The sequence below is a fragment of the Mesoplodon mirus genome (genome assembly GCF_964341445.2).
Source record: "Mesoplodon mirus genome assembly, chromosome: 9".
Taxonomy (NCBI): Eukaryota; Metazoa; Chordata; class Mammalia; order Artiodactyla; family Ziphiidae; genus Mesoplodon; species Mesoplodon mirus.
Genome location: NC_138985.1, coordinates 91,861,271 through 91,886,874, shown reverse-complemented (window position 1 = coordinate 91,886,874; position 25,604 = coordinate 91,861,271). Strand labels below are relative to the sequence as shown.

The 25,604-nt window shown below is 42.9% G+C and overlaps 1 protein-coding gene across 1 annotated transcript; it reads right to left on the bottom strand.

Moving 5' to 3' along the window:
* Positions 1–8,191: 8,191 nt before the first annotated feature.
* Positions 8,192–10,373, bottom strand: HILPDA (hypoxia inducible lipid droplet associated). The gene is given in 3 exon segments (XM_082631854.1): positions 8,192–8,913; positions 8,916–9,131; positions 10,214–10,373. Coding segments are annotated over 2 exon segments (189 nt in total). The 5' UTR covers positions 9,064–9,131; positions 10,214–10,373; the 3' UTR covers positions 8,192–8,872.
* Between the last annotated feature and the right edge of the window lie 15,231 nt (positions 10,374–25,604).

The following is a 25,604-nucleotide window of genomic DNA, read 5'->3' as shown; positions in this document are numbered from 1 at the left end:
GAGCATCACAAAAAAGACCATGAGAACCAAGTGTTAAATCTCCAGTTTTTGTTTTTTGGTTTTTTTTGCGGTACACGGGCCTCTCCCTGTTGTGGCCTCTCCCGTTGCGGAGCACAGGCTCCGGACACGCAGGCTCAGCGGCCACGGCTCACGGGCCCAGCCGCTCCGCGGCATGTGGGATCTTCCCGGACCGGGGCACGAACCCGTGTCCCCTGCATCGGCAGGCGGACTCTCAACCACTGCGCCACTAGGGAAGCCCATCTCCAGGAATTTTAATGAGTCAGTTGTTAAACACAGCCATTGTTAAAAATTTAATAATATAAACTTACAATTAAATAAGTTATATAAAAAACAAGGTCATAAATGCCCAAACTCATCACTTCTTAATTATTTTACTAGATTTCATGTCTCTCTATTCCCTTGAGGTTGTCTGCATCTCTCATGTCTACATGGTAGAAATGATACATAAGGTTGTGCTACCACTGCCTCTCTCTCCTCAGTGTGTACAGAAAAGTCGTGGTGGTCACTGTCTTGAGACCAGCCATGCTGGGAGTTACTTACACCATGGAAATCAGCCAATGCTACAGATTTGGCCTTGGTTTATTGTTGTTTTGATTGTCTAAGGTGATAGAGAAAATGCCAATGATGCCGATTAAAAGTGTGTCTGTAGCTGATATATTGTGGGCACCAAAAAAAAAAAAAAAAAAGAAATCTGAGGAAATGATCTTCCAGTATTTGAAAGGTATTATCTAAATTAGTAAAGAAGTTGCTTGTCTTTAACATTAACAGATCAATTCCAACATGCAATTTTATTTCACATTCCCCTTATTGATTAATGTAAGTGGAAAAATCAGCCAACATTCATGTCAGAACTACACTGGCTTGTCAGGTACATAGGTTGGCTAGGAATACAAAGTTTGACAAAAATCCATGAAAGCTTTCTATGAAAACCAATTGACTATCTGAAAATTACAATAGAGAGTATTGTATATTCTATTGTTAGTTGTAAATTGTGTGCTATGTATAAAGTAAATTTTATTAAGTAAAATTTTATAAAGTAAAATTTACTAAGGAAAAAAACATGTATACTGGACTTCCCTGGTGGTGCAGTGGTTGAGAATCCGCCTGCCAATGCAGGGGACATGGGTTCGAGCCCTGTTCCAGGAGGATCCCACATGCTGTGGAGCAACTAAGTCCGTGTGCCACAACTACTGAGCCTGCACTCTAGAGCCCGTGAGCCACAACTACTGAGCCCGTGTGCCACAACTACTGAAGCCCGCACGCCTAGAGCCTGTGCTCCGCAACAAGAGAAGCCACCGCAGTAAGCCCATGCACTGCAATGAAGAGTAGCCCCTGCTCGCCATAACTAGAGAAAGCCTGCACCCAGCAACGAGAACCCAAAGCAGCCAAAAAATAAATAAAGAAATTTATTAAAAAACAAAACAAAACATGTATACTTATACGTATTATACATATATTTTTTCCCTCGGAAAGCTGGTTGTTAAACATTTACTATCACACCATTTTGGTGGCAACAACTCCTCCCCTCCCACTGCAGTCTCCTGTCCCTAGTATCAGGACAAGAAACTTTCACTTAAAGACTTCTTCAGGTTGCATGAAGTTCAGGAGGGATGAGCCATCAGTTATCCCTCTCAGACTTCAGCTGTACAGCTACAGGCTCTCTCACTTTGGCACTTATTCAAGGAAAAAGCCAAGCGGTTAAGTTAGTTCTCTTGTCTTTTAGACTCTCAAGACACACACTGCTGTAGTCCGCACATGACTGGGGTTAAATCTCCTGGTGTTTCTCTTATCATCAGGAGGGAAACCTGCTTCTCACTGTTTTCCCAAAGCTGTTGTATCAGAAGCAGGAGCTTATATCTCATTAGCTCATTTCTTCTTCTTCTTCTTCTCTTCTTCTTGCTCATTAGAAGAGAAAACTTTTCCTTTTTATTGATGCAAAGTCTATAATACCAGGCATTTAAACATTCCAACACACTTATTACTTTTGCTTTCTTAATCACAGTTCTCTCTATTCTTGACAGTTTTTCTCCTTTCCTTGTAACAACAATAGGAAATTTCTCTTACAATGTTTGTAGCATAAACCAAAAATTTAAATGACACAGAGAACATCAGTATGACCACATGTGCTAGAGTACCTCACTTACTTGTGTAGAAAGTTCTAGTGTGAAACAAGTAGAGGAATATTCACTGCAACATTGTCTGCAGTAACAAAAATCCATCAACTGGGCACCAGTTAAATTATGACACAAACCCTAACCTTAACCCTAACCATAACCCATATGATGTAATTTTTTTAAATTTATTTTTGGCTGCGTTGGGTCTTCATTACTGCATGCGGGCTTTCTCTAGTTGTGGCTTGCGGGCTCTAGAGCACAGGCTCAGTAGTTGTGGTGCACGGGCTTAGTTGCTCCGCGGCATGTGGGATCTTCCCAGACCAGGGCTCGAACCCGTGTCCCCTGCATTGGCAGGGCGGATTCTTAACCACTGCGCCACCAGGGAAGCTCCTTTGACTGACTTTTAAAAAACTGATTTAGGAAAAATCAAATATATGCATCTATCAAAGATACTGAATTTGTTATCGCACCACAAATAAAACCCTAGGCCCACACAGCTTCACTGGAGGAGCCTATCAAACACTTAAGGAATAATGTCAATGTAATACAAACTCAGGAAACAGAGTAGGAAATAGTTCTCAACTTGTTTTATGAATCCAGCATTACCAAAACCAGATAAAGACAATTTAAGAAAAGAAAGCAACAGACCTCAGACCAGCATTACTTGTGAACATAGACATAAAATTCCTTATCAGCACCACAGAAGGAGAGATATATCATGTTCATGAACTCGAAGATTCAATATTAAGATGACAATTCACCCCAAATTGATTTGTAGATTCAATAAAATCCCAATCGAAATTCCAGAAGGCTGGGACTTCCCTGGTGGCGCAGCACTTAAGAATCTGCCTGCCAATGCAGGGGTCAGGGGTTCGATCCCTCATCTGGGAAGATGCCACATGCCGTAGAGCAACTAAGCCCATGCGCCACAACTACTGAGCCTGCGTTCTAGAGTCCACAAGCCACAACTACTGAGCCCGTGTGCCACAACTACTGAAGCCCACGCGCCTAGAGCCCGTGCTCCGCAACAAGAGAAGCCACCGCAGTGAGAAGCACATGCACCACAACGAAGAGTAGCCCCCGCTCACTGCAACTAGAGAAAGCCCACGTGCAGCAACGAAGACCCAACGCAGCTAAAAATAAAATGAATAAATAAATAACTTTATTTTTTTAAAAGTCCAGAAGGCTTTTAAAAATAGACATTATAAAAGGAAAAGATTGATTATAGGCATTTTTAAAAATAAAATTTTGAACAAGTAACACATTCACACATACAAGTAACATCAAAAAGTATCAAAAGGGAGATGAAGAGTCTCCTTCCCACCCGTCATTGGCTCAGTTCCCATCTTTCTCCCAAAATGAAGCCATTGCTGTCATCTCTCGTTTATCCTTTTAGACAATGTTTCTACATATTTATGCCAATATAGTACATTTAACTTTTCCTACCCCTCCTTACATAAATATTCTAATTCTAATAAGTCTTATGAATATAATGTTCTCCAATTTAGAATTCCTCAGATTACATAAAACTACCTGCTTTTATCAATTATTTAATTCTGCATTTCATATGAAGCAAAAGGGGAAAGGAGTCCAACCTGACATCATACTTTTACAATATATGCCTGATGTGTATGGACAAGGTCTAGGAGAAAAGGGTAATAAAAAAAAAGAAACAGTAATAAAGACAGCACTCAAGTGACGAATTACGAGTTAAGTTGGTATATGTTTGCCATGTAAAGCAAATCAAGTTTGTGGGCATTACTGATATTCTATGAGCAAAGCATGTAAAATAAACATCGTAAGTTATAGCCATTTTATAATTTTAATTTTGTTACAGGAAGTTTGCTTAGAAACAAAATCTCACATGTGCCCACATAAGAATTACCTCAGGGGTGAAAAAGCTCATTGTTGACATATTTTGCTGTACTGAATTTTGAGGAATCCTTGAAAAAGAAAAAAAAAATCATGCTGTAGACAAAAGAGCTGCATACTGGAAATAGACCATCAATTAATTCAGTGATATTGTCTAAGTCATTTAGTTTCCTTCTGTTTCCTCTGTAGTAAAATGAAAAGACGCCATCCAATACACTAGCCACTAGCCACATGTGATTACTGAGCACTTGAAATGTGGCTAATCCAAATGCAGAAGTGTTGTAAGTATAAAATACTCACCAGTACAAATACACACTTAGTACAAAAATAAAAGAATGTAAGACATCTCATTAATAACTTTTAATGTTGATTACATATTGAAATATTTTTAATATATTGGGTTAACTAAAATTTGTTTAAAATACTTTTTCCTATTTTTCTTTTCAATGTGATGACCACTAGACAATTTTAAATAATACATGCGGCTTGCATTATATCTTTACTGGACAGTGCTAAACTAGATCATATCTTCCAGTCCTTAATCTTCTGATACCTACCTTAAGCTTTAGGAGTGCAGCCCTTCAAACCCAGAAAGCATCACACAGCATACACTTGAAGTATTTCCTTCCTTTCCTTCCATTCCACGAGATAGCACTAGAGTTAAGGTTTCAAGCTAATAATTAATATATATTTTAAAATATTTAAATACATGCAGTTTTCTTAATATGTTGTGCTTAGTTTCATCTCCATGCCCTTCCTCACACTGTTTGCTCTACTGGGAAACTTTTTCCTAACTTGATAGCCTATTCATTTTTTAAAATTCAGATCCTCTGGGAATTCCCTGGCAGTCCAGTGGTTGGGACTTGGCGCTTTCACTGCCGTGGGCCAGATTCAATCCCTGGTCAGGGAACAAAAATCCTGCAAGCCACATGGTTCGGCCAAAATAAAAAAATTAAAAATAAAATAAAATAAAATTCAGGTCCTGTAAGAAGCTTTTCCTTAACATCCATCTCCTGCTGTAAATAACTTTACGTAGCCACTGTCCTATACACATTATTCTCTAATAAAACCATGAAATATTATTTGTTTACATGCATCCCCCCTTTCATCTTGTGTATGTTATCTGAGGTAGGTAGTGATGAGATCTTAGTCAATGCCTGGCACCCCGTAGGGGCTGTAAGCAACGTATCAGTCAGGATAGGCAAAGTTAGCAGAAAACCCTACGTCACAGTAGCTTAAGACAACGAAGGTTTTTTTCTCTCACGAACGCTACACGTTCATCAGGAACCAGCTGAGAGCTCTACCCCATGGCATCCTCACTCCTGGACCTACACTAAGGGAACAGTTCCATTTGGAGCATTGCTGGTCACTGTGGCAGAAGGAAAAAGAGGGCTTTGGAGGTTTTTGAACCTGTGCTTAAATGCTCCAACCTAGAACTGACACAAGTGACTTCTACTCACAGCTTATTGGCTGGAACTAATTACACGGCCCCATCCAACCACAAGGATGTCAGGAAGTACGATTCTATCATGTGCTTGGAAGACAAGGGCAGAAATATTTGGGGAACATTAATGAGGACTACTAATGACCCTGCTAGTCAGTATTATCTCCCACTATCTCACTATTCCTCGGCAGGTGGAATATATTCACTACGTTTCCCCTCACCAAAGGAAACAACCCAAGAGTTCCGTATAGTCACAACGTCAAGTTCAAATTAAAGAATCTGAGTGATGCACAGTAGTTCCTATACCAGTTTCAGATGTGGCGTGAGCTAGAGAACTATAAACTAAAAAGACAAGCCATGTGCTACACACCTAATATACACTGGTGGAACAGGGACAGGATAGATGCCGTAAGGAGAGAGGACAAGTGGGAGACACAGCAGCCTAGTGATTGTGATGTTCCACTGTGCAGGTGTGATGAAAGTCCCTTACCCTGAGGGAAGGGGATATTTCTTGACTAGCCCCCAATTCTTTTTCTTGGGAGGGTATCCTTAGGCAATTGTTCTGTTTGAAGCTGCGAAGATTTTAGCGTTGTTGTTGCAGCATAACCTAATTTGTCCTGACTGATATGGAGATTGGAATCTAGAGGGGGGTGTTGCATACTACAAAAAAACAAAAAACCCTAATATGTATGACAATAACATGTGGAGGGCAGCAAAGAAATCTTATTGGAGGCTGGAAGGATGGTAACCCATGTCATATAGTAGCAAAGTATTTGGTAAAACTGTTGCCTGCAGTAACTTAGAAGTCATACTTTAATAATCTACCTAATAAACTAGGAGAAAGCATCAGAAAACAGAATTTTAGCAGCAGGAATTGTATACAATTGGTTGCATTGACAAAGCACTGCAGGATGAGTTCAGAAGAGAACTGGCCAGCTTACAAGTAGCCATAGGGATCCAGAGAGACTACGGAAATCATACGGGTTCACAGAAGCAACTGCTTCTCATCCCTAAGTGGGAATAGATAAAATGGAGAAATGTTTGGAGTGACAAAAGTCACTCATATGACAATTCAAACTCCAGTGACAATTCAAACTCAGCTTTGTAGGGAGGGTGACCAACCGTCCGGGTTTGCCCAGAACTGTCCGAGTTTTAACACTGAAAGTCCTGCAACCCTGCCAGGCACAGGGACAGTTGCTTACCCTACTCATAAGAAAGATCAAAACAACGGTATGGCCATCATCTTTGTTAAAACCTCTGAGTAGTTTAAATTGTTTTAGAGCCAAGACCTCATTAAGGCTGTGGCACCCAGTAAACCGTTTCAATTAAGCTAAACTGCTTGGGGAAGAGACTTCAGGTGCAGCTCTCCAAATGAAAAGATCAAAATGCCCCAAAGTAATTGGGGAGGCATGAGAATGAGAAAAGACATCAAATTTAAGAAATATGCCTAGAAAAGGGCAGGTACTGTCACATGACACTGCCTGAAATCAGAGATAAAAAGCGAACTATATTTTTGAGAGTACTCTGTTACCGACACAAGTCACATAAGACCAGCCAACCACAAAAGACCAGGGAGTATAATCTTATCATGTGCCCAGAAGGTGGGAAGCTGGAAACATTTGTAAACAGCTCTGACTACCATAGTGCAATAAATAAAAGTGATGCCCAAACCACTGGTTTCTTGGGTAGTGGCACTTAAGTTTAAGAACACTCAGGAAGTAAAACTGACTTAGCAGAGGACACCATGCACCATTCTTACCCTTTGGCAAAAGTAAATCAAACTCACTGTAAACAAAATCATGTGTACACCAACACGAGTGTGTAAATTACCATAGGCAGAGGAGGGAATGTGCTTCAACATGGGGTGGGGATGGAGGAGGGGTGAATTGAAGGAAAAAAAAAAAAGACCTCCATTTTTATGGAAAGGCCAAGTTGCTAGGTCTGGGATAGCAGAAACAATCATCTGTGAGGTCCAGACATGTCACCAGCTGACCTGGAGAACAATCGTAACCGAGTCTGGTGGATAAGAATGTAGACACAAAAGCCATGGCCTACTGGACTGATAGTCTTTTCTCCAGAGACTGAAGGTGAGGGCTGGAAGAAATGATCATTTTTCTTTTTCTTTAGATGGACAGAGTCAAGAGAGAACTATAATGGCCTTGGCCTAGGCTCAGAAAACTGGTTAATATAGGGCAGACCCAAGCACACCGGCCTCCAAGTTCAGAGGTTTATTTACCTTATATTTTTTTTGTTTGGTTTGGTTTTTTGGTTTTTTTGGCCACACCATGCGGCATGTGGGATCTTAGTTCCCCAACCAGGGATCGAACCCACGAACCCACGATCCCTGCACTGGGAGCACAGAGCCTTAACCACTGGACCACCAGGGAAATCCCTACTTTATATTTTAAACAAAGCGTTTTATGTACTTTTCTGCTCCAAAGGTTTTTTTTTTTTTGCAGTACGCAGGCCTCTCACTGTTGTGGCCTCTCCCGTTGCGGAGCACAGGCTCCGGACGCGCAGGCTCTCAGCGGCCATGGCTCACGGGCCCAGCCGCTCCACGGCATGTGGGATCTTCCCGGACCGGGGCACGAACCCGTGTCCCCTGCATCGGCAGGCAGACTCTCAAACACTGCGCCACCAGGGAAGCCCTGCTCCAAAGTTTTAAGATGTGAAACCTCAGATCTGCGAATTAAGACCCTTCCCTACCACTAATTTCAAGGGCAGAAGTCAACAAGACACATTGTAGAAATATACATTCAACTTTATTTCATTAGAAAAATTTATTTAAGCCACACGGTGGCCAAAATGCCCATGTCCTGAGCAGACGCTGTCATCCCACTGCCCTCTTCAGACCAATACACACACACGTACACGTTATATTGGAGGAGTGACTTAAAAATGTAGAACAATGAGAACGGGACATAGAATACTCCACCTTCCCCCTTCCTATAGCCAATCCACACACCTCTTCAACTGTTATCCGCACAGAGAGGATCTCTCATGGAAGAGAAACTGAACACCAAATAAACTGACCATAAGACACCCAAACCCAAAGGAACTCTTGGCAGATGCTTAGAAAGTAGGGTTGAAAATAACACGATCTCCCAACAGCTGAAGTGGCAGCACAAGTCCCCATCTAAGAGAAGACAGAGCCATGCTGCCAAAGACAGCAAAGCATATGGTGGACTGGGGAGAAGAGTGAGATCACTCCATTCCACAGCCACAGGCGACCCACTCATATCTGTGTATTAAACAGGCTTTTTCCAGAGCAACGAGTATGCAGGTGGAGAGGCCCTTCAAGGGCCTAGTAACAGTTAGTTCTCTGATAACACTGATGCTGAGCTTGCCTACCCAGGAACTGGTACAGCTGGACGTATTTAGGCCAGTGTTCCAAGGTTACAGCTGGTGGAGGGAGGTCTTATCACACCCCTCTGGATGGATGGTCTGGAAGGCCCTTGGGGACTCTGTGTTGGCTAGTTGACCTCTGGTGGTCCAGGAACTCCCAGGAGATGGGCTCTCCAGTAAGCCCTCCAGGGACTCCAACAGTCTAACGAAGATGGAGAGCATGGTCAGCACCACACCTAAGAGATAGAGGTTCAACATATGCTTCATGGCTTAAAGTATCCCACTCCTTTGTAGAGCAGTAGAGCTGCCTTCTGCTTCTGGAAGGCCTCTGGATCCTGAGGAAAGAGAGCGAGGTTAATCTCCAGCCTTTTAGGATATGCGTGCCTCTGACCTTGACCCTGGAGCTAAGCAGGAGGCTCAGCCAACCAGGGGGACAAGGACCACAGCAGAATCTCCAAGTATATTTACATTGTAAACTCCATGGCTGGGGAACTAGTCTAGCCTCTTGGACTAATTCAAGAGCATTCCTTAAACTTTTACTTCCCTTAAAGTAAAAAACTTTTACTTCTCCTGTCGGGTATGCACAATCCCTGTTCCACAGTCCACGGACCAGAAACCTTCCTGAAGTAAGGTTTTGGTGAGGGTGGGCGGAGGTGGGAATATAAGAAGACGCCCTTGAGAAAGCAAAAGCAACCTGCCTTGAAGTCTCCCTCACACCTCAGTCAGGTTCGAGTTAACCATAAACTTTTTTTTTTTTTTGCGGTACGCGGGCCTCTCACTGTCGTGGCCTCTCCCGTTGTGGAGCACAGGCTCCGGACACGCAGGCTCTGTGGCCATGGTGCACGGGCCCAGACGCTCCGCGACATGTGGGATCTTCCCGGACTAGGGCACGAACCTGTGTCCCCTGCATCAGCAGGCGGACTCTCAACCACTGCGCCACTGAGTGGTTGGGAAGCCCAACCATAAACTTTTTGAAAGTCAAAATAATTCTAAGGGAGTCAGATCTATCAAGCTCACCTACTTAACAAGCACACCTTGAATACCCACAACGTGTGAGGCACCTTGGAAGGTACTACGGCCACCGGAGGAGGGGGGCCCTGCAGACACGAACCCGGCCCTCACGGGCCTTACTGTCCAGGGGCGACAGGCAAGAAAACAGGCAGTTACTACAACAACCGGCCAAGGGCTGTGACAGTAAGGAGAGGCTAAGGGTGCTCTGGGAGGGCACGGCATGGGGGCCTAACCCAACGCTAGCGAGAAAGCAGGGCTGCGCGGCTGAGTGGGGCCCCGGGTGGCGGCGAAGCGATGGGGGACGCTCCCGGCAGCGTAGTCCCAGGCGGGGATTGCCAGGCGGCGCGCGGCGCAAGCAGCCTAGGGGATGGGGGCGGGCAGCCGGGAAGCCCACAGGGCCGCTCACCTCCAGGAGGAAGGGCCGTGAGTGGCCCGCTCGCTGTAATATCTGGTAGCGCGGAGTCGGAAGGAAAGTCGGCCAACCAGCAGCGCGAGATGACAACCCAAAAGCCTCTCCGAAGACAAAAGCTCAGCCCGCAGGAAAGCGCGGAACAGGATGCACACCACGTACTTATAGCCGCGGTGCGGCCCAAAGCCCGCGCACGCGCACTGGAGCCCTGACTCACGCAAGACCGCCGCCCCGCCCCTAGGCGAGGGCGGTTTGGGGTCCGGGGCCGTTGTTTGCGCTTGTGATCTGGGCTGTTTCGAGAAACCCACGTCCTGCGACTCTGAGTCATTGAGGTGGGCAATGGGACTAGGCGTGTGGGTTAACTTCGACTGCCTTTTCTTGCTGCAGGAAACTTTTGAAGGAATCAGAAAGCTCATTTTTCCCTCATACCAAGTCGGTGGAAAATACACCTGAGACGCCCCAATCCAAGGCCCCGCATATTGCATGGGATGAAGTCCGGGCGGCTGGGGATGGGTTCTTCACCGGAGATTTCAACAAAGCACAGATTGTCAGAGGGCCTCAGACCCCCACCCTACCCTCTGCTCCCAGTTTTCTCCATTCCAGGGACTGAAAGGCTGACTTGGTTTCACTTCCTAGAGGTACCAGGATTCCAGACGCCACCCACTCAGCCTCCAAGTCCTGAGGTTTAATTTGCCATTGATATCTCTGGAATGGTGAGACCTTTTTACAACAAAAATTCTGTTTTCTATGAGTTTGTCACATTAAGAAAATGTGAAATACTCACCTGGCCCGGGTGTCTGCGCTTAATTGCATGTGGCTGAGTGAGTCCCTTTGCACGCGGAGTCTCAGTTTCCTCGTCTAAAATGTGGCCACTAAATGAAGTTTGAGGATGCTTTGCGATTGAACCAAAGAGCTAGGAGGTCACAGTCCAACTTTATGCCCAGATTTGGGTGCTGGGAAGCCATATTAACCACCACCCTCTGGGCAGGAACGTCCAGGCTGTCGTGGTTTCATTGCCTTCCTCCTGGGGAGGAGGAGGGGAGAGGGCTAAAGCTCGGGGGCTGGTGACTCTAGCAGGTCCACTGAGCTCTAGGACTGTCGATTCCGCGTGCCTGGACTGGACGAATGACAATCCAGGAACTCCCTCGTCTCTGCGGGCACCGCGTGCTCTGCGGAAAAGGGACCAAACGAGTCGGGAAGAGCCAAATTCCGGCTGCGACCTTTAACCTACTTTCCTGGCTCAATCTGCTGTCAGAGGAGGAGGGGCTGGAAAGGCTGCCGGGAAGGGAGAACGTTAGAGATGGAGACGTGCAGGCAGGCAGGCAGGCACTTTGAAATTAACTTTTCTACTCAGCCCGAAGGAATTTTTGGCTCTTCCTTGTACTAGAGTTTCGTCTTTTTTTTCGCTGGACTCAGTGGCTCTCCTCTTGCACAGTTATTTAGGAGAGGCTCCAGCTCTGAAATCACGTTACCCGGTGTCCCCCACCCTTGCTAGTTAGGGGCCTTGGGCGAATCCTTTAACCTTTAAGTACTTTAGTTTCCTCAGTATGGGATAATAACAGTCCTCACCTGGAAATTAAATGAGTTAATCGACATAAAGCACTGAGAATGGTGCCTGGCACATAGAAAACATTGTGTATGTGTTAAAATTATCTGTATCCTCTACTGCAAAACTCCCAGTGAGGGACTTTGCTCACAGTAGACTATGTTCAGTGAGTGAAAACAGGACTTCCACAATAACCCTTTGGGCTCTGCTTATTGGGAGCTCTAAAATTTTATTTTCACATAACTCAAAGGAAGAGATGGGCACCTCTCCAACAATTCCCTCCCCCATATTCACTGCCATTGTCTAAACATCATGCCAGATGGAAACAACCAGAGTTTGGGTGAATATAGCCCAGTGCTTTCCCATCTATCAACTACAAATACTATTGACCATCATCTCTGGGTAGGTATCGGGCCTACCTATATCAAGATTCTTTTCCTGTCTCCACCAGCTTGGCCAAGTTAATTAATCCCTTTGAGCCTTAGTCTCCTAATCTGTAAAATGGGGGAAATAATATATAAAACAGAGTTGTTGTGAGGATTTGAAATAATGCATGTAAAGTATGTGTCACATAGTAGATGATTAATAAATATTAGCTCTTGCTTTACTAAAAAGTATAAAGGTGGGTTCTTATCCTAAAATACGCTTGTCACCTGGTTGGGTAAACAAGACCTAAGAAAGATAACTAGCAACCCAAGTCATGGTAGGGTAGTGGTTAGAAATTAGTCAGACTTGAGTTTGAATCCTGCTCTGCAATTTGCTAAGTATTGTCCTTGGGCTCTTCTTGCCTTGTTTCTTCATTTATAAAATGGGAGTAGTAATAGTTCTTATCTACTAAGATTGTTATGAAGATTAGCTTAAATAATGGATGTAAAGTACTTAGTGTAGATTAGGGCAAGATAAGTGGTAGTTATTCATCTTATTAGCTTCTAAGGTGGACTGTTCTAGATGTACTGCAGTGCTTGGGAGCCCAAAAATGGAGGAAGAGAGAGAACTGTCTGATTGAGAAAAATGAAGTAAGAACATAATTAGCGTGGCAATGCTTTGCTTGGGGATCTAGAATTTTAATATTCCTCATGACTGAATGGAACAGTGGAAACAAAATAAGCATTCTCCAGGTAACAGACATGCTAAGCATTTTGCTAAATACAGCACATAAATTATTTAAGTTAATTTTCATAACAACCCTATGAGGTAGGTATTATTACCTCCTTTCTTTATGTGTTAACCATGCTTTTTCCACCAAAAGAAAAAGAGACTTCCCTCTAGCTAGTCTTTTATTCATCCTTCATATCTCAATTCAAACATGTTTCCTCTGGGAACACTTTGCTGACCCTCAGACCCTTGCTACAGGCTCCAGTAGCATGATATACATTTCACTCACTGTTTGTTACCTTACTCTTAGTTGTGTTAATGTCTGCTACCCTACAAGACCCTGAAAACGTCAATTCAAGGAGTATCTAGTCTGATTTTTTTTTCATTCCATCCTAGCACCTAGCACCACGTTGGAGGCTTTCAATAAATATTTGTTGATAGAAGGAATAAATGAACAAATGATTATCTTGCCCAGCATCTTCAGGGAGTCCCCACTGTTCCACCAAAGGGTGGATAGAGCTCCAAGACAAACCCGCTTCAGGGTCTACCTCCTCCTTGGGAACTGCTAACCAAGGAAAACTCCATATGAGGTGTATCCTTATCCCCAAGCCCCTCAAAAGAAGTGATTCAATAGTTGGCTAACACAGGAGTACATACTAGGAATACATTAGCTTCAGAAATTTGATCTTATGATCCTGGGTCCATTTAAAGAACATGTGCCCACATTGCTGATGAGTATAAATTGGTACACTCTCTATGGAAATCAATTTGGCAATACCTATAAAAATAAAAGAATGCACATGCCCTTTAATCTAGAATTCCACTTCTAGGAATGATCATTACAGGCAACTCCTGCATGTGAAGAATAGAATATGAGGCAGCCATTGCAGCACTTTTTGTAATAACAAAAGATTGGGGGAAAAAAATAGAACAGCGAGCTTATCAGTAGGGGACTGGTTAAGTCTATGACCAGTAGCAGGATTGCATGTTCATACAATGGGTTACCATGAAGCCAGCAAAAAAGAATAAGTAGTTTTGCACATATGAACACGATTTCCACAAAATTAAATGGATAAAGCAAGTGTATAGTGGGTGTAGAGTATGCTACAGTTCGTGTTAAAACAAACTCACAAGATAAGATGTACAAAATGAGATACCACCTCCTACCCACTAGGATGGCAGAAAATAAAATTACAAGTGTTGATGAGGATGTGGAGAAAACGGGACACTTATACATTGCTCTTGGGAATGTAAAATGGTGCAGCTGCTGCTGAAAACAATTTGACAGATCCTCAAAAAGTTAAACATAGAGTTACCGTATGAGCCATCAATTCCACTGCTAAGTATATACCCAAGAGAACTGAAGACATGGGTTTACACAAAAACCTGTACACGAGTGTTCATAGCAGCATTATTCATAATAGTTAAAAAATGGAAGCAACCCAAATGTACATCAACTGATGAATGGATAAATAAAATATGGTACAATGGAATATTATTTAGCCATAAAAATGAAGTATTAATACATGCTACAATATGGAGGAACCTTGAAAATGTTATGCTACGTGAAGAAGTCAGACACAAAAGGACACATATTGCATGATTCCATATACAGGAAATGTCCAGAATAGGCAAATCCATAGACACAGAAAGTAAGTTAGTGGTTGCCAGGGACTGGAGGGAGAGGGGAATGGGGAGTGACAGCTTTTTGAGGATGATGAAAATGTTCTAAAATTAGACAATGATGATGGTTGCACAACTCTGTAAACTGCTGAATTGTACACTTTAAAAGGGTGAATTTTGGCATGCGAATTATATCTGAATAATAGGTGTTATTCTTTAAAAAGAAGGACAAATTAAAGACATCTTCACAGACTCAGATACAGAGAACAAACTAGTGGTTACCAGTGGCAGGGGTGTGTGTGCAGTATAGGGGTGGGGGAGTGGGAGGTACAAACTGTTGGGTGTAAGACAGGCTCAAGGACGTATTGTATCATACGGGGAATATAGCCAATATTTTGCAATAACTGTAAATGGAAAGTAGCTTTTTTTTTAGCTTTTTATTTTATATTGGAGTATAGCCTATTAACAATGTTGTGATAGTTTCAGGTGCACAGCAAAGGGACTCAGCCATACATATGCATGTATCTATTCTCAGAAAGTAACTTTTAAACTGTATAAAATTATTTAAAAAGATATCTTCAGATGACAAACAAAAACAGAATTAACCATTATAGAGCCTTTTAAATTTATTTATTTATTTATTTATTTTGGGCCCGCCACACATCTTGTGGGATCTTAGTTTGCGCCTTCACAGGAAAACGTGGAGTCCTAACCACTGGACCACCAGGGAATTCACTATGGACCCTTATTAGGGAAACTTTTGAAGCATGTACCTAAGAAGAAAACTGAACCTTAGAAGGAAATAGTCAGATGCAAGAAAATGTGAGTAGTCATTTAGAAAACATTTGAATAAATCTAAACAAATAATGACTACTTAAAACCATTTTTTTTTTTTTTTTGGTATGTGGGCCTCTCACTGTTGTGGCCTCTCCCGTTGCAGAGCACAGGCTCCGGACACACAGGCTCAGCGGCCATGGCTCACGGGCCCAGCCGCTCTGCAGCATGTGGGATCTTCCCGGACCGGGGCATGAACCCCTGTCCCCTACATCAGCAGGCGGACTCTCAACCACTGTGCCACGAGGGAAGCCCTAAAACCATTTTTAATGATAATGATTACTTTGGCAAAATAAAACCAGCAAGATGAACTAAAAAAAAAAATGGTAAAGGTTTAAGATAGAACTGGTGAGCAGAGAAAGTTGAGCATGTCTTCTTATATAAGAGGAAGGTAGATATTGATTAATTTTAGACCTTTGAAGTCTTTATTAAAATGTTAAGCATGGCTTTTCCTCAACCTTCCTTTCCTGAACAACTCAGTCTTCAAGCCATTGGGTAGAATAGAGCAGGTGTCTTGCAGTAAAGAGAAGGACCATGGCCCAGGGTGGAAAGTCTCTTATTTTCTGCTGTATACTCAGTGTCTAAAACATCATTCGATGTATATCTGTTGAATGCATGGACTCACTCTCTCCCTCCCTTCTGGACCCCGTCAAATGTCATCTCTCAGGGAGGGCTTCCTAATCACCCTACACAAAGCAACACCCCTCACCCTCTCCATCTCCCTGACTCTGCTTCATTTGTTCTTCATATTACTCAACACCACCAAACCTATTTTATATTTCCTATTTAATTGTCTATCTTCCCTCACTAGAAGGTAGCTCCTTGAGGACAAGGACTTGGGCTATTTTGTCAGTTAATATATACCTAAACCCAGAGCAGTGTCTGGCATATAGTAGGTGTTCAATAAATATTTATTGAATGAATGCATAATAATTTTTGTATATCAGATATTTGACAATTTTTAAAAAAAGAACAGCTGCTCAATGATTGGTTCTATTTATTTGTATTTATTGTGCAACAACATTTTAACAATGATCATTTCTGGGTGATATGGTTATGGGCTTCTTTTTTCTTTTTTTCCTCAAATTTTCTCCCATATACAACTCATATTTATACCATGAGAAGAAAAATTTTAACTTACTAACATTTTGTAAATTAATTGCTTATGCAGCATTTTGACCATGACACATAGGCAATGAGGGGAAAACAGCCGAGTGAGTTTAGATGGGGAAATCAGGACAAGAGCCCCGGGAGCTGTGGGAAGTGGGAGGGCATGGGAGGGCTATGGCAGTGCAGAGCACCAGAGCAGGGTGCCCATGGAGGGGAGAGCCAGCCCTGAAACACGGGCAGAGGGCACCCGAGGCAAACAGTGGCTTCTTCACCCCTATCTAGGCCAGGGATCTCAATTCTGAGTCTGCTTCTGGCACTAACTACCCACTGACCTGGGGCAAGTCACTTCACCAGGCCTCAGTTTCCTCTTCTGTGAAATGCAGGGCTAAGGGAAATGAGCTATCTCTACGTCTTTCTACCTCACAGATTTGTGGTTCCAGAACCTGCACTCAGAGGCTGCAGCCTGGATAGTGTGTGTGTATGTGTGTGTGTTATATATAGAGAGAGTCCTGAAGGCACAATAAACCTCTGTCCCCAATCTCCATTTGGGAAATGCTGGATGAACCATTCACAGTAGGAAAAACAGTATTTAAAACTACAGGACTTCCCTGGTGGTGCAGTGGTTAAGAATCCACCTGCCAATGCAGGGGACACGGGTTCAAGCCCTGGTCTGGGAAGATCCCACATGCCACGGAGCAACTAAGTCCAAGCATACAACTACTGAGCCTGCACTCTGGAGCCCACGAGCCACAACTACTGAAGCCCACATGCCTAGAGCCCATGCTCCACAACAAGAGAAGCCACCACAGTGAGAAGCCTGCACACTGCAATGAAGAGTAGCCCCCGCTTGCCACAACTAGAGAAAGCCCACGCACAGTGATGAAGACCCAATGCAGCCATAAATAAATAAATAAATAAATAAATAGAAGTTATTAAATAAATAAATGAATAAAACTATAGGACTTCCTTGGTGGTGCAGTGGTTAAGAATCCGCCTGGCAATGCAGGGATGCTGGTTCAATCCCTGGTCTGGGAAGATCCCACATACTGTGGAGCAGCTAAGCCCGTGCACCACAACTACTGAGCCCACATGCCACAACTACTTAAGCCTGCACACCTAGAGCCCATGCTTCGCAACAAGAGAAGCCACTGCAGTGAGAAGCCTTCACACTGCAAGGTAGAGTAGCCCCCACTTGCCCCAGCTAGAGAAAGCCCGCACACAGCAATGAAGACCCAATGCCACCCAAAAAATAAACAAACAAACATAAATAAATAAGTAAAACTATATGGGCCATATAAGTTAACAGTGAAAAATTTATATATATTGAGAGACTGATAGGATATACTCTTAAATATTAACATTAACAGTATTTTTCACTAAACAGGGCCTTGTATCCATTAGTCACAACAGGCACAGTGCCTGCGTCCTATAGACTTTACAACAACTCTCAAAAATATTTCAGATGTGAAAATTGCTTCAAGATGGTGGAGTAGAAGGATGTGAGCTTACTCCCTCTTGTGAGAGCACCAGAATCACAACTAAGTGCTGAACAATCATTGACAGGAAGACACTGGAACTCACCAAAAAAGATACCCCACATCCAAAGACAAAGGAGAAGCCACAATGAGACAGTAGGAGGGGTGCAATCACAGTAAAATCAAATGCCATAACCACTGGATGGGTGACTCACAAACTGGAGAACACTTATACCACAGAAGTCCACCCACTGAAGGTTCTGAGCCCCACGTCAGGCTTCCCAACCTGGGGGTCCAGCAACGGGAGGAGGAATTCCCAGAGAATCAGACTTTGAAGGCTAGTGGGATTTGATTGCAAGACTTTAACAGGACTGGGGGAAACAGAGACTCCATTCTTGGAGGGAACACACAAAGTGGTGTGTGCATCAGGACCCCGGGGGAAGGAGCAGTGACCCCATTGGAGACTGAACCAGACCCACCAGCTAGTGTTGGAGGGCCTCCTGCAGAGGCTGGGGGGTGGCTGTGGCTCACTGCGGGGCAAGGACACTGGCAGCAGAACCTCGAAGAAGTACTCCTTGGCCTGAGCCCTCCTGGAGTCTGCCATTAGCACCACCAAAGAGCCTGTAGCCTCCAGTGTCAGATCGCCTCAAGCCAAACAACCAACAGGGAGGGAACTCAGCCCCACCCATCAGCAAACAAGCAGATTAAAGTTTTACTGAACTCTGCCCACCAGAGCAACACCCAGCTCTACCCACCACCAGTCCCTCCCTTCCTTGTGCAAGGAAGCTTGCACAAGCTCTAAGATAGCCTCATCTACCAGAGGGCAGACAGCAGAAGCAAGAAAAACTACAGTCCTGCAGCCTGTGGAATGAAAACCACATTCACAGAAAGATAGACAAAATGAAAAGGCAGAGAACAATGTACCAGATGAAGGAACATGATAAAACCCCAGGAAAACAACTAAATGAAGTGGAGATAGGCAACCTTCCAGAAAAAGAATTCAGAATAATGATAGTGAAGATGATCCAGGACCTCAGAAAAAGAATGGAGGCAAAGATCGAGAAGATGCAAGAAATGTTTAAAAAAGAACTAGAAAAATTAAAGAACAAACAAACAGAGATGAACAATACAATAATTGAAATGAAAAATACACTAGAAAGAATCAACATCAGAATAACTGAGGCAGAAGAATGGATAAGTGACCTGGAAGACAGAATGGTGGAATTCACTGCTGTGGAAGAGAATAAAGAAAAGAGAATGAAAAGAAATGAAGACAGCCTAAGAGACCTCTGGGACAACATTAAATGCAAAAACATTCGCATTATAGGGGTCCCAGAAGGAGAAGAGAAAGGACCCGAGAAAATATTTGAAGAGATTATAGTCGAAAACTTCCCTAACATGGGAAAGGAAATAGCCACCCAAGTCCAGGAAGCGCTGAGAGTCCCAGGCAGGATAAAACCAAGGAGAAATATGCCAAGACACATAGTAATCAAATTGACAAAGACAAAGAAAAATTATTAAAAGCAACAAGGGAAAAATGACAAATAACATACAAGGGAACTCCCATAAGGTTAACAGATGATTTCTCAGCAGAAACTCTACAAGTCAGAAGGGAGTGGCACGATATATTTAAGGTGATGAAAGGGAAGAACCTACAACCAAGATTACTCTACCTGACAAGGATCTCATTCAGATTTGATGGAGAAATCAAAAGCTTTACAGATAAGTGAAAGCTAAGAGAATTCAGCACCACCAAACCAGCTCTACAACAAATGCTAAAGGAACTTCTCTAAGTGGGAAACACAAGAGAAGAAAACGACCTACAAAAACAAACCCAAAACAATTAAGAATATGGTAATAGGAACATACATATCAATAATTACCTTAAATGTGAATGGATTAAATGCTCCTACCAAAAGACACAGGCTTGCTGAATGAATACAAAAACAAGACCCATATATATGCTGTCTACAAGAGACCCACTTCATACCTAGGGACACATACAGACTGAAAGTGAGGGGATGGAAAAAGATATTCCATGCAAATGAAAATCAAAGGAAAGCTGGAGTAGCAATATTCATATCAGATAAAATAGACTTTAGGGACTTCCCTGGTGGTGCAGCAGTTAAGAATCTGCCTGCCAATGCAGGGGACATGGGTTCGATCCCTGGTCCAGGAAGATCCCACAAGCCACAGAGCAACTAAGCCTATGCACCACAACTACTGAGCCTGTGCTCTAGAGCCTGTGAGCCACAACTACTGCAGCCCGCGTGCGTAGAGCCTGTGCTCCACAGCAAAGAGAAGCCACCATAATGAGAAGCCTGCATACCGCAACAAGGAGTAGACCACGCTCGCCACAACTAGAGAAAGCCTGCGCATAGCAACGAAGATCCAATGCAGCCAATAAATAAATAAATAAATAAATAAATAAATAAATAACTGAAAAGAGGGAGAGGACTCAAATCAACAAAATTAGAAATGAAAACAGAGAAGTTACAATGGACACTGCAGAAATACAAAGCATCATAAGAGACTACTACAAGCAACTCTATGCCAATAAAATGGACAACCTGGAAGAAATGGACAAATTCTTAGAAAGGTATAATCTTCCAAGACTGAACCAGGAAGAAATAGAAAATATGAACAGACAAATCACAAGTAATGAAGTTGAAACTGTGATTAAAAATCTTCCAACAAACAAAAGTCTAGGACCAGATGACTTCACAGGTGAATTCTATCAAACATTTAGAGAAGAGCTAACACCCATCCTTCTCAAACTCTTCCAAAAAATTGCAGAGGAGAGAACACTCCCAAACTCATTCTATGAGGCCACCATCACCCTGATACCAAAACCAGACAAAGATACTACAAAAAAAAGAAAATTACAGACCAATATCCCTGATGAATATAGATGCAAAAATCCACAACAAAATACTAGCAAACAGAATCCAACAGCACATTAAAAGGATCATACACCATGATCAAGTGGAATTTATCCCAGGGATGGAAGGATTCTTCAATATACTCAAATCAATCAATGTGATACACCATATTAACAAATTGAAGAATAAAAACCATATGATCGGGCTTCCCTGGTGGCGCAGTGGTTGAGAGTCCGCCTGCCGATGCAGGGGACGCGGGTTCGTGCCCCGGTCTGGGAAGATCCCACATGCCGCGGAGCGGCTGGGTCCGTGCGCCATGGCCGCTGAGCCTGTGCATCCGGAGCCTGTGCTCCGCAACGGGAGAGGCCACAACAGTGAGAAGCCCGCGTACCGCAAAAAAAAAAAAAAAAAAAAAAAACCATATGATCATCTCAATAGATGCAGAAAAAGCCTCTTACAAAATTTAACACCCATTTATGATAAAAACTCTCCAGAAAGTGGGCATAGAGGGAACCTACCTCAACATTGTAAAGACCATATATGACAAACCCACAGCAAACATCATTCTCAATGGTGAAAAGCTGAAAGCATATCCTCTAAGATCAGAAACAAGACAAGGATGTCCACTCTTGCCACTATTATTCAACATACTTCTGGAAGTCCTAGCCACAGGAATCAGAGAAGAAAAGGAAATAAAAGGAAGACAAATTGGAAAAGAAGAAGTAAAACTGTCACTGTTTGCAGATGACATGATACTATACGTAGAGAATCCTAAAGATGCCACCAGAAAACTACTAGATCTAATCAATGAATTTGGTAAAATTGCAGGATACAAAATTAATGCAAAGAAATCTCTCGCATTTCTATACACTAACAATGAAAGATCAGAAAGAGAAATTAAGGAAACAATCCCACTCACCACTGCAACAAAAAGAATAAAATACCTAGGAATAAACCTACCTAAGTAGGTAAAAGACCTGTACTCAGAAAACTATAAGACACTGATGAAAGAAATCAAAGATGACACAAACAGATGGAGAGACATACCATGTTCTTGGATTGGAAGGATCAACATTGTGAAAATGACTGTACTACCCAAAGCAATCTACAGATTCAATGCAATCCCTATGAAATTACCAATGGCATTTTTTACAGAACTAGAACAAAAAATCTTAAAATTTATATGGAGACATAAAAGACCCTGAATAGCCAAAGCAATCTTGAGGGAAAAAAGCAGAGCTGGAGGAATCAGACTCCTTGACTTCAGACTACACTACAAAGCTACAGTAATCAAGACAATATGGTACTGGCACAAAAACAGAAATATAGATCAATGGAACAGGAGAGAAAGCCCAGAGATAAACCCATGCACCTATGGTCAACTAATCTATGACAAAGGAGGCAAGAATATACAATGGAGAAAAGACAGTCTCTTCAATAAGTGGTGCTGGGAAAACTGGACAGCTACATGTAAAAGAATGAAATTAGAACACTCTCTAACACCATACACAAAAATAAACTCAAAGTGGATTAGAGACCTAAATGTAAGGCCAGATACTATAAAACTCTTAGAGGAGAACATAGGCAGAACAGTCTATGACATAAATCACAGCAAGATCCTTTTTGACCCACCTCCTAGAGAAGTAGAAATAAAAATAAACAAATGGGACCTAATGAAACTTCAAAGCTTTTGCACAGCAAAGGAAACTATAAACAAGACGAAAAGACAACCCTCAGAATGTTGGAAAATATTTGCAAGCGAATCAACAGACAAATGATTAATCTCCAAAATATATAAACAGCTCATGCAACTCAATATTAAAAAAACAAACAACCCAATGAAAAAATGGGCAGAAGATGTAAATAGACATTTCTCCAAAGAAGACATACAGATGGCCAAGAGAAGCATGAAAAGCTGCTCAACATCACTAATTATTAGAGAAATGCAAATCAACACTACAACGAGGTATCACCTCACAGCAGTGAGAAGGGGCATCATCAGAAAATCTACAAATAACAGATGCTGGACAGGGTGTGGAGAAAAGGGAACCTTCTTGCACTTTGGTGAGAATGTAAATTGATACAGCCACTGTGGACAACAGTATGGAGATTCCTTAAAAAACTAAAAATAGAATTACCATATGACCCAGCAATCCCACTCCTGGGCATATACCCAGAGAAAACCATAATTCAAAAAGACACATGCACCCAATATACATTGCAGCACTATTTACAATAGCTGGGTCATGCAAGCAACCTAAATTCCCATCGACAAATGAATGGATAAAGAAGATGTGGTACATCTATACAGTGGAATATTACTCAGCCATAAAAAGGAACGAAATTGGGTCATTTGCAGAGATGCTGATGCACCTAGAGACTGTCATACAGAGTGAAGTAAGTCAGAAAGAGAAAAACAAATATCTTATATTAACGCATATATGTGGAATCTAGAAAAATGGTACAGATGAACCGGTTTGAAGGGCAGAAATAGAGACACAGATGTAGAGAACAGACGTATGGACACCAAGGGGGGAAAGCAGGGGGAGTGGGGGGCGTGGTGGAGGTGGGATGAATTGGGAGATTGGATTGACATATATACACTAATATGTATAAAATAGATAACTAATAAGAACCTGCTGTATAAAAAAATAATAAAATAAAATTTAAAAAAAGAATAAAAAAGTATTTCAGATGTGGAAAACACAATATATTGGCTTCAAAATTTTTAAAAAGGCAAAATTAAAATGAAAAAACATTTAATCAAAAGTCTCCAAAATATGACATTATCTCAACTAGACAATTTCAACTCATCTCGATAACCATCAATGTGGGATGTGGGTGTATTTTAATGTGATGGGGGCATCATATGATAGGCATGTTGAGGGCCTGTGGAAGTTCTTAAAGTGGGTGGATGGTAGATTATGGATTCATTTCATAGTTTCCTATCGTTTCCAATTTTTGACTATAAGCATATATTGTATAATAATAAGAAAAAAATCAATGAATGTTTTGAAAAAATGTTAATGAAAAAGCTTAGGAGGATTTGGGGTGAAGAAACCCTGTTTCCTCATCTCAGTAAAAGCTTGTGGACGGTCTAGTCTTCTCTTCTGTAGGCAATAAGCATCAAAGGGGAAACTCACTCAAAACGTGTATTTAAAAGTGTTTTCTCTTTCTGTGCTATCTACCAAACTATGTCCATCCAAGAGTCTGGGCTAAATCTGTGTGTTGACACTCTGCTCTCTCCTTCCTTCATGGAATCATAAAATTATTAAGCGTTAAGACGAAGTCTTTCCCCATCCTGTCCTCTTGTCTTGCGATCAAGGTGAGCTCTCTGAGAGCAGGGGAGCCCAGGCCAGCTGTGACCAAGCCAGGCATGGAGTGAGCTTCATGCCACCTGGCAAGTGGCTGCGGGAGCTACAGGAGGTGGCAGGTGTCCTGCCATCTTATCAGGGAGCTGGCAGTTGGGATAGAGAACTGGGGAGGCAATGGGGTTCTCCCGATTTCTGTGCTGTTTTCATTCATAATTACAATAACACTTCCCCCTCTTCCGGGTATGGCTACACACACATGCCCTGTATTGACATATATGTGCACACATGGGCGCATTCTTCCTCTTCTTGGCTGGCTGGCACCTTTCCCCCAGACACAGATGCCCAGCCAGTTCTGCTGCCAGCTAACTCCTTGGCTCTGTTCTAAGTTGGCTAGTGAAGATGCAGGCTGCCTTGCTGCCTCTTATCCCAGCCAAGAAGGGCAGAAGCTGCCGTGGGGAAACTGTCCAGCCAGAATCTGCCCCTCCATTCCCCTCAACCAGGATGGCTCGGTCCCTCCTGAGCCTGCCCCCACCAACCCACTGGCATGACGGATCCTGAAAGGCAACTAAAACTACTCAGTATCTTAGGCTCCCAGCTCTCTTCTTTGGCCCTGGAAACCTCCCCAGACCGCCACCAGTGGTCTTTTGCATATTCAAGTATTGCTTCCTGATGTCATAGCATTCAGTGTTTATGCCTCTCAATTGATAAGCATGTTCTGTCTAGAGAACCTCTTGTACTGTTCCTAAAAATGATCACAAACATTTTGCTTATTCACTTCCCTCCACTGTTAGATTGTAATCACTTTGAGAGGAAGAGTTATTTTAAGACTTAAAGATGTATTATATCCTTAGTCTATGCCTTGTGCAAACCAGCTGCTCAGTGGTTATCTGTTGATCAATCTCCTATCACATGCAAGCACTGAAGGTCATTAAGCCCCCTGAGCTCACCAAACCCTTTAGCTAGACTGAACCTGTACTCTCTCTGCCCATCCCACGCACGTCACCAAACTCAGGCTCAGCCCTTCCCAGCCCAGAGCAATGGGCCAGTCTCTTTCTGCTTTCAGCCTCAGGGTCCTCACCAGTAAAATAAATGGACCGAGTTCTGTAATGTTCCTTCCAGCTGGTTAGATTCTATAACTCAGTGCTTTTATGAGGTCCTGACAGCCTCCCATTCTCAGCCTTCTGGAATGAATTCATAGCTGTCCCCTGCCTCTTCTCTCTCTGCTAAACAGGGAGAAGTCAAGAAGAAAGAAGAGTAGAGGGTTGTGGAGAATCTCCTTTCACAGCAAAAGAACCAAGCAGCTTTGGGACTTGCTCAAAATGGGGCCTACCCAAAAGAATGAGCTTGGTGTGTAGCGGGATGTAGAGCTCAGGGGGCTCTGAGTGTGCACACCAAGATGGGTGTGCGTGCTTCAGGGCAAGCATGTGCACACTAGGAACCTTGGCACCGTCATTGGCTCCAAGCCTGTGGATGTTCTCATTGTCAGTGTGACTCCTGATGCCCGGAGTG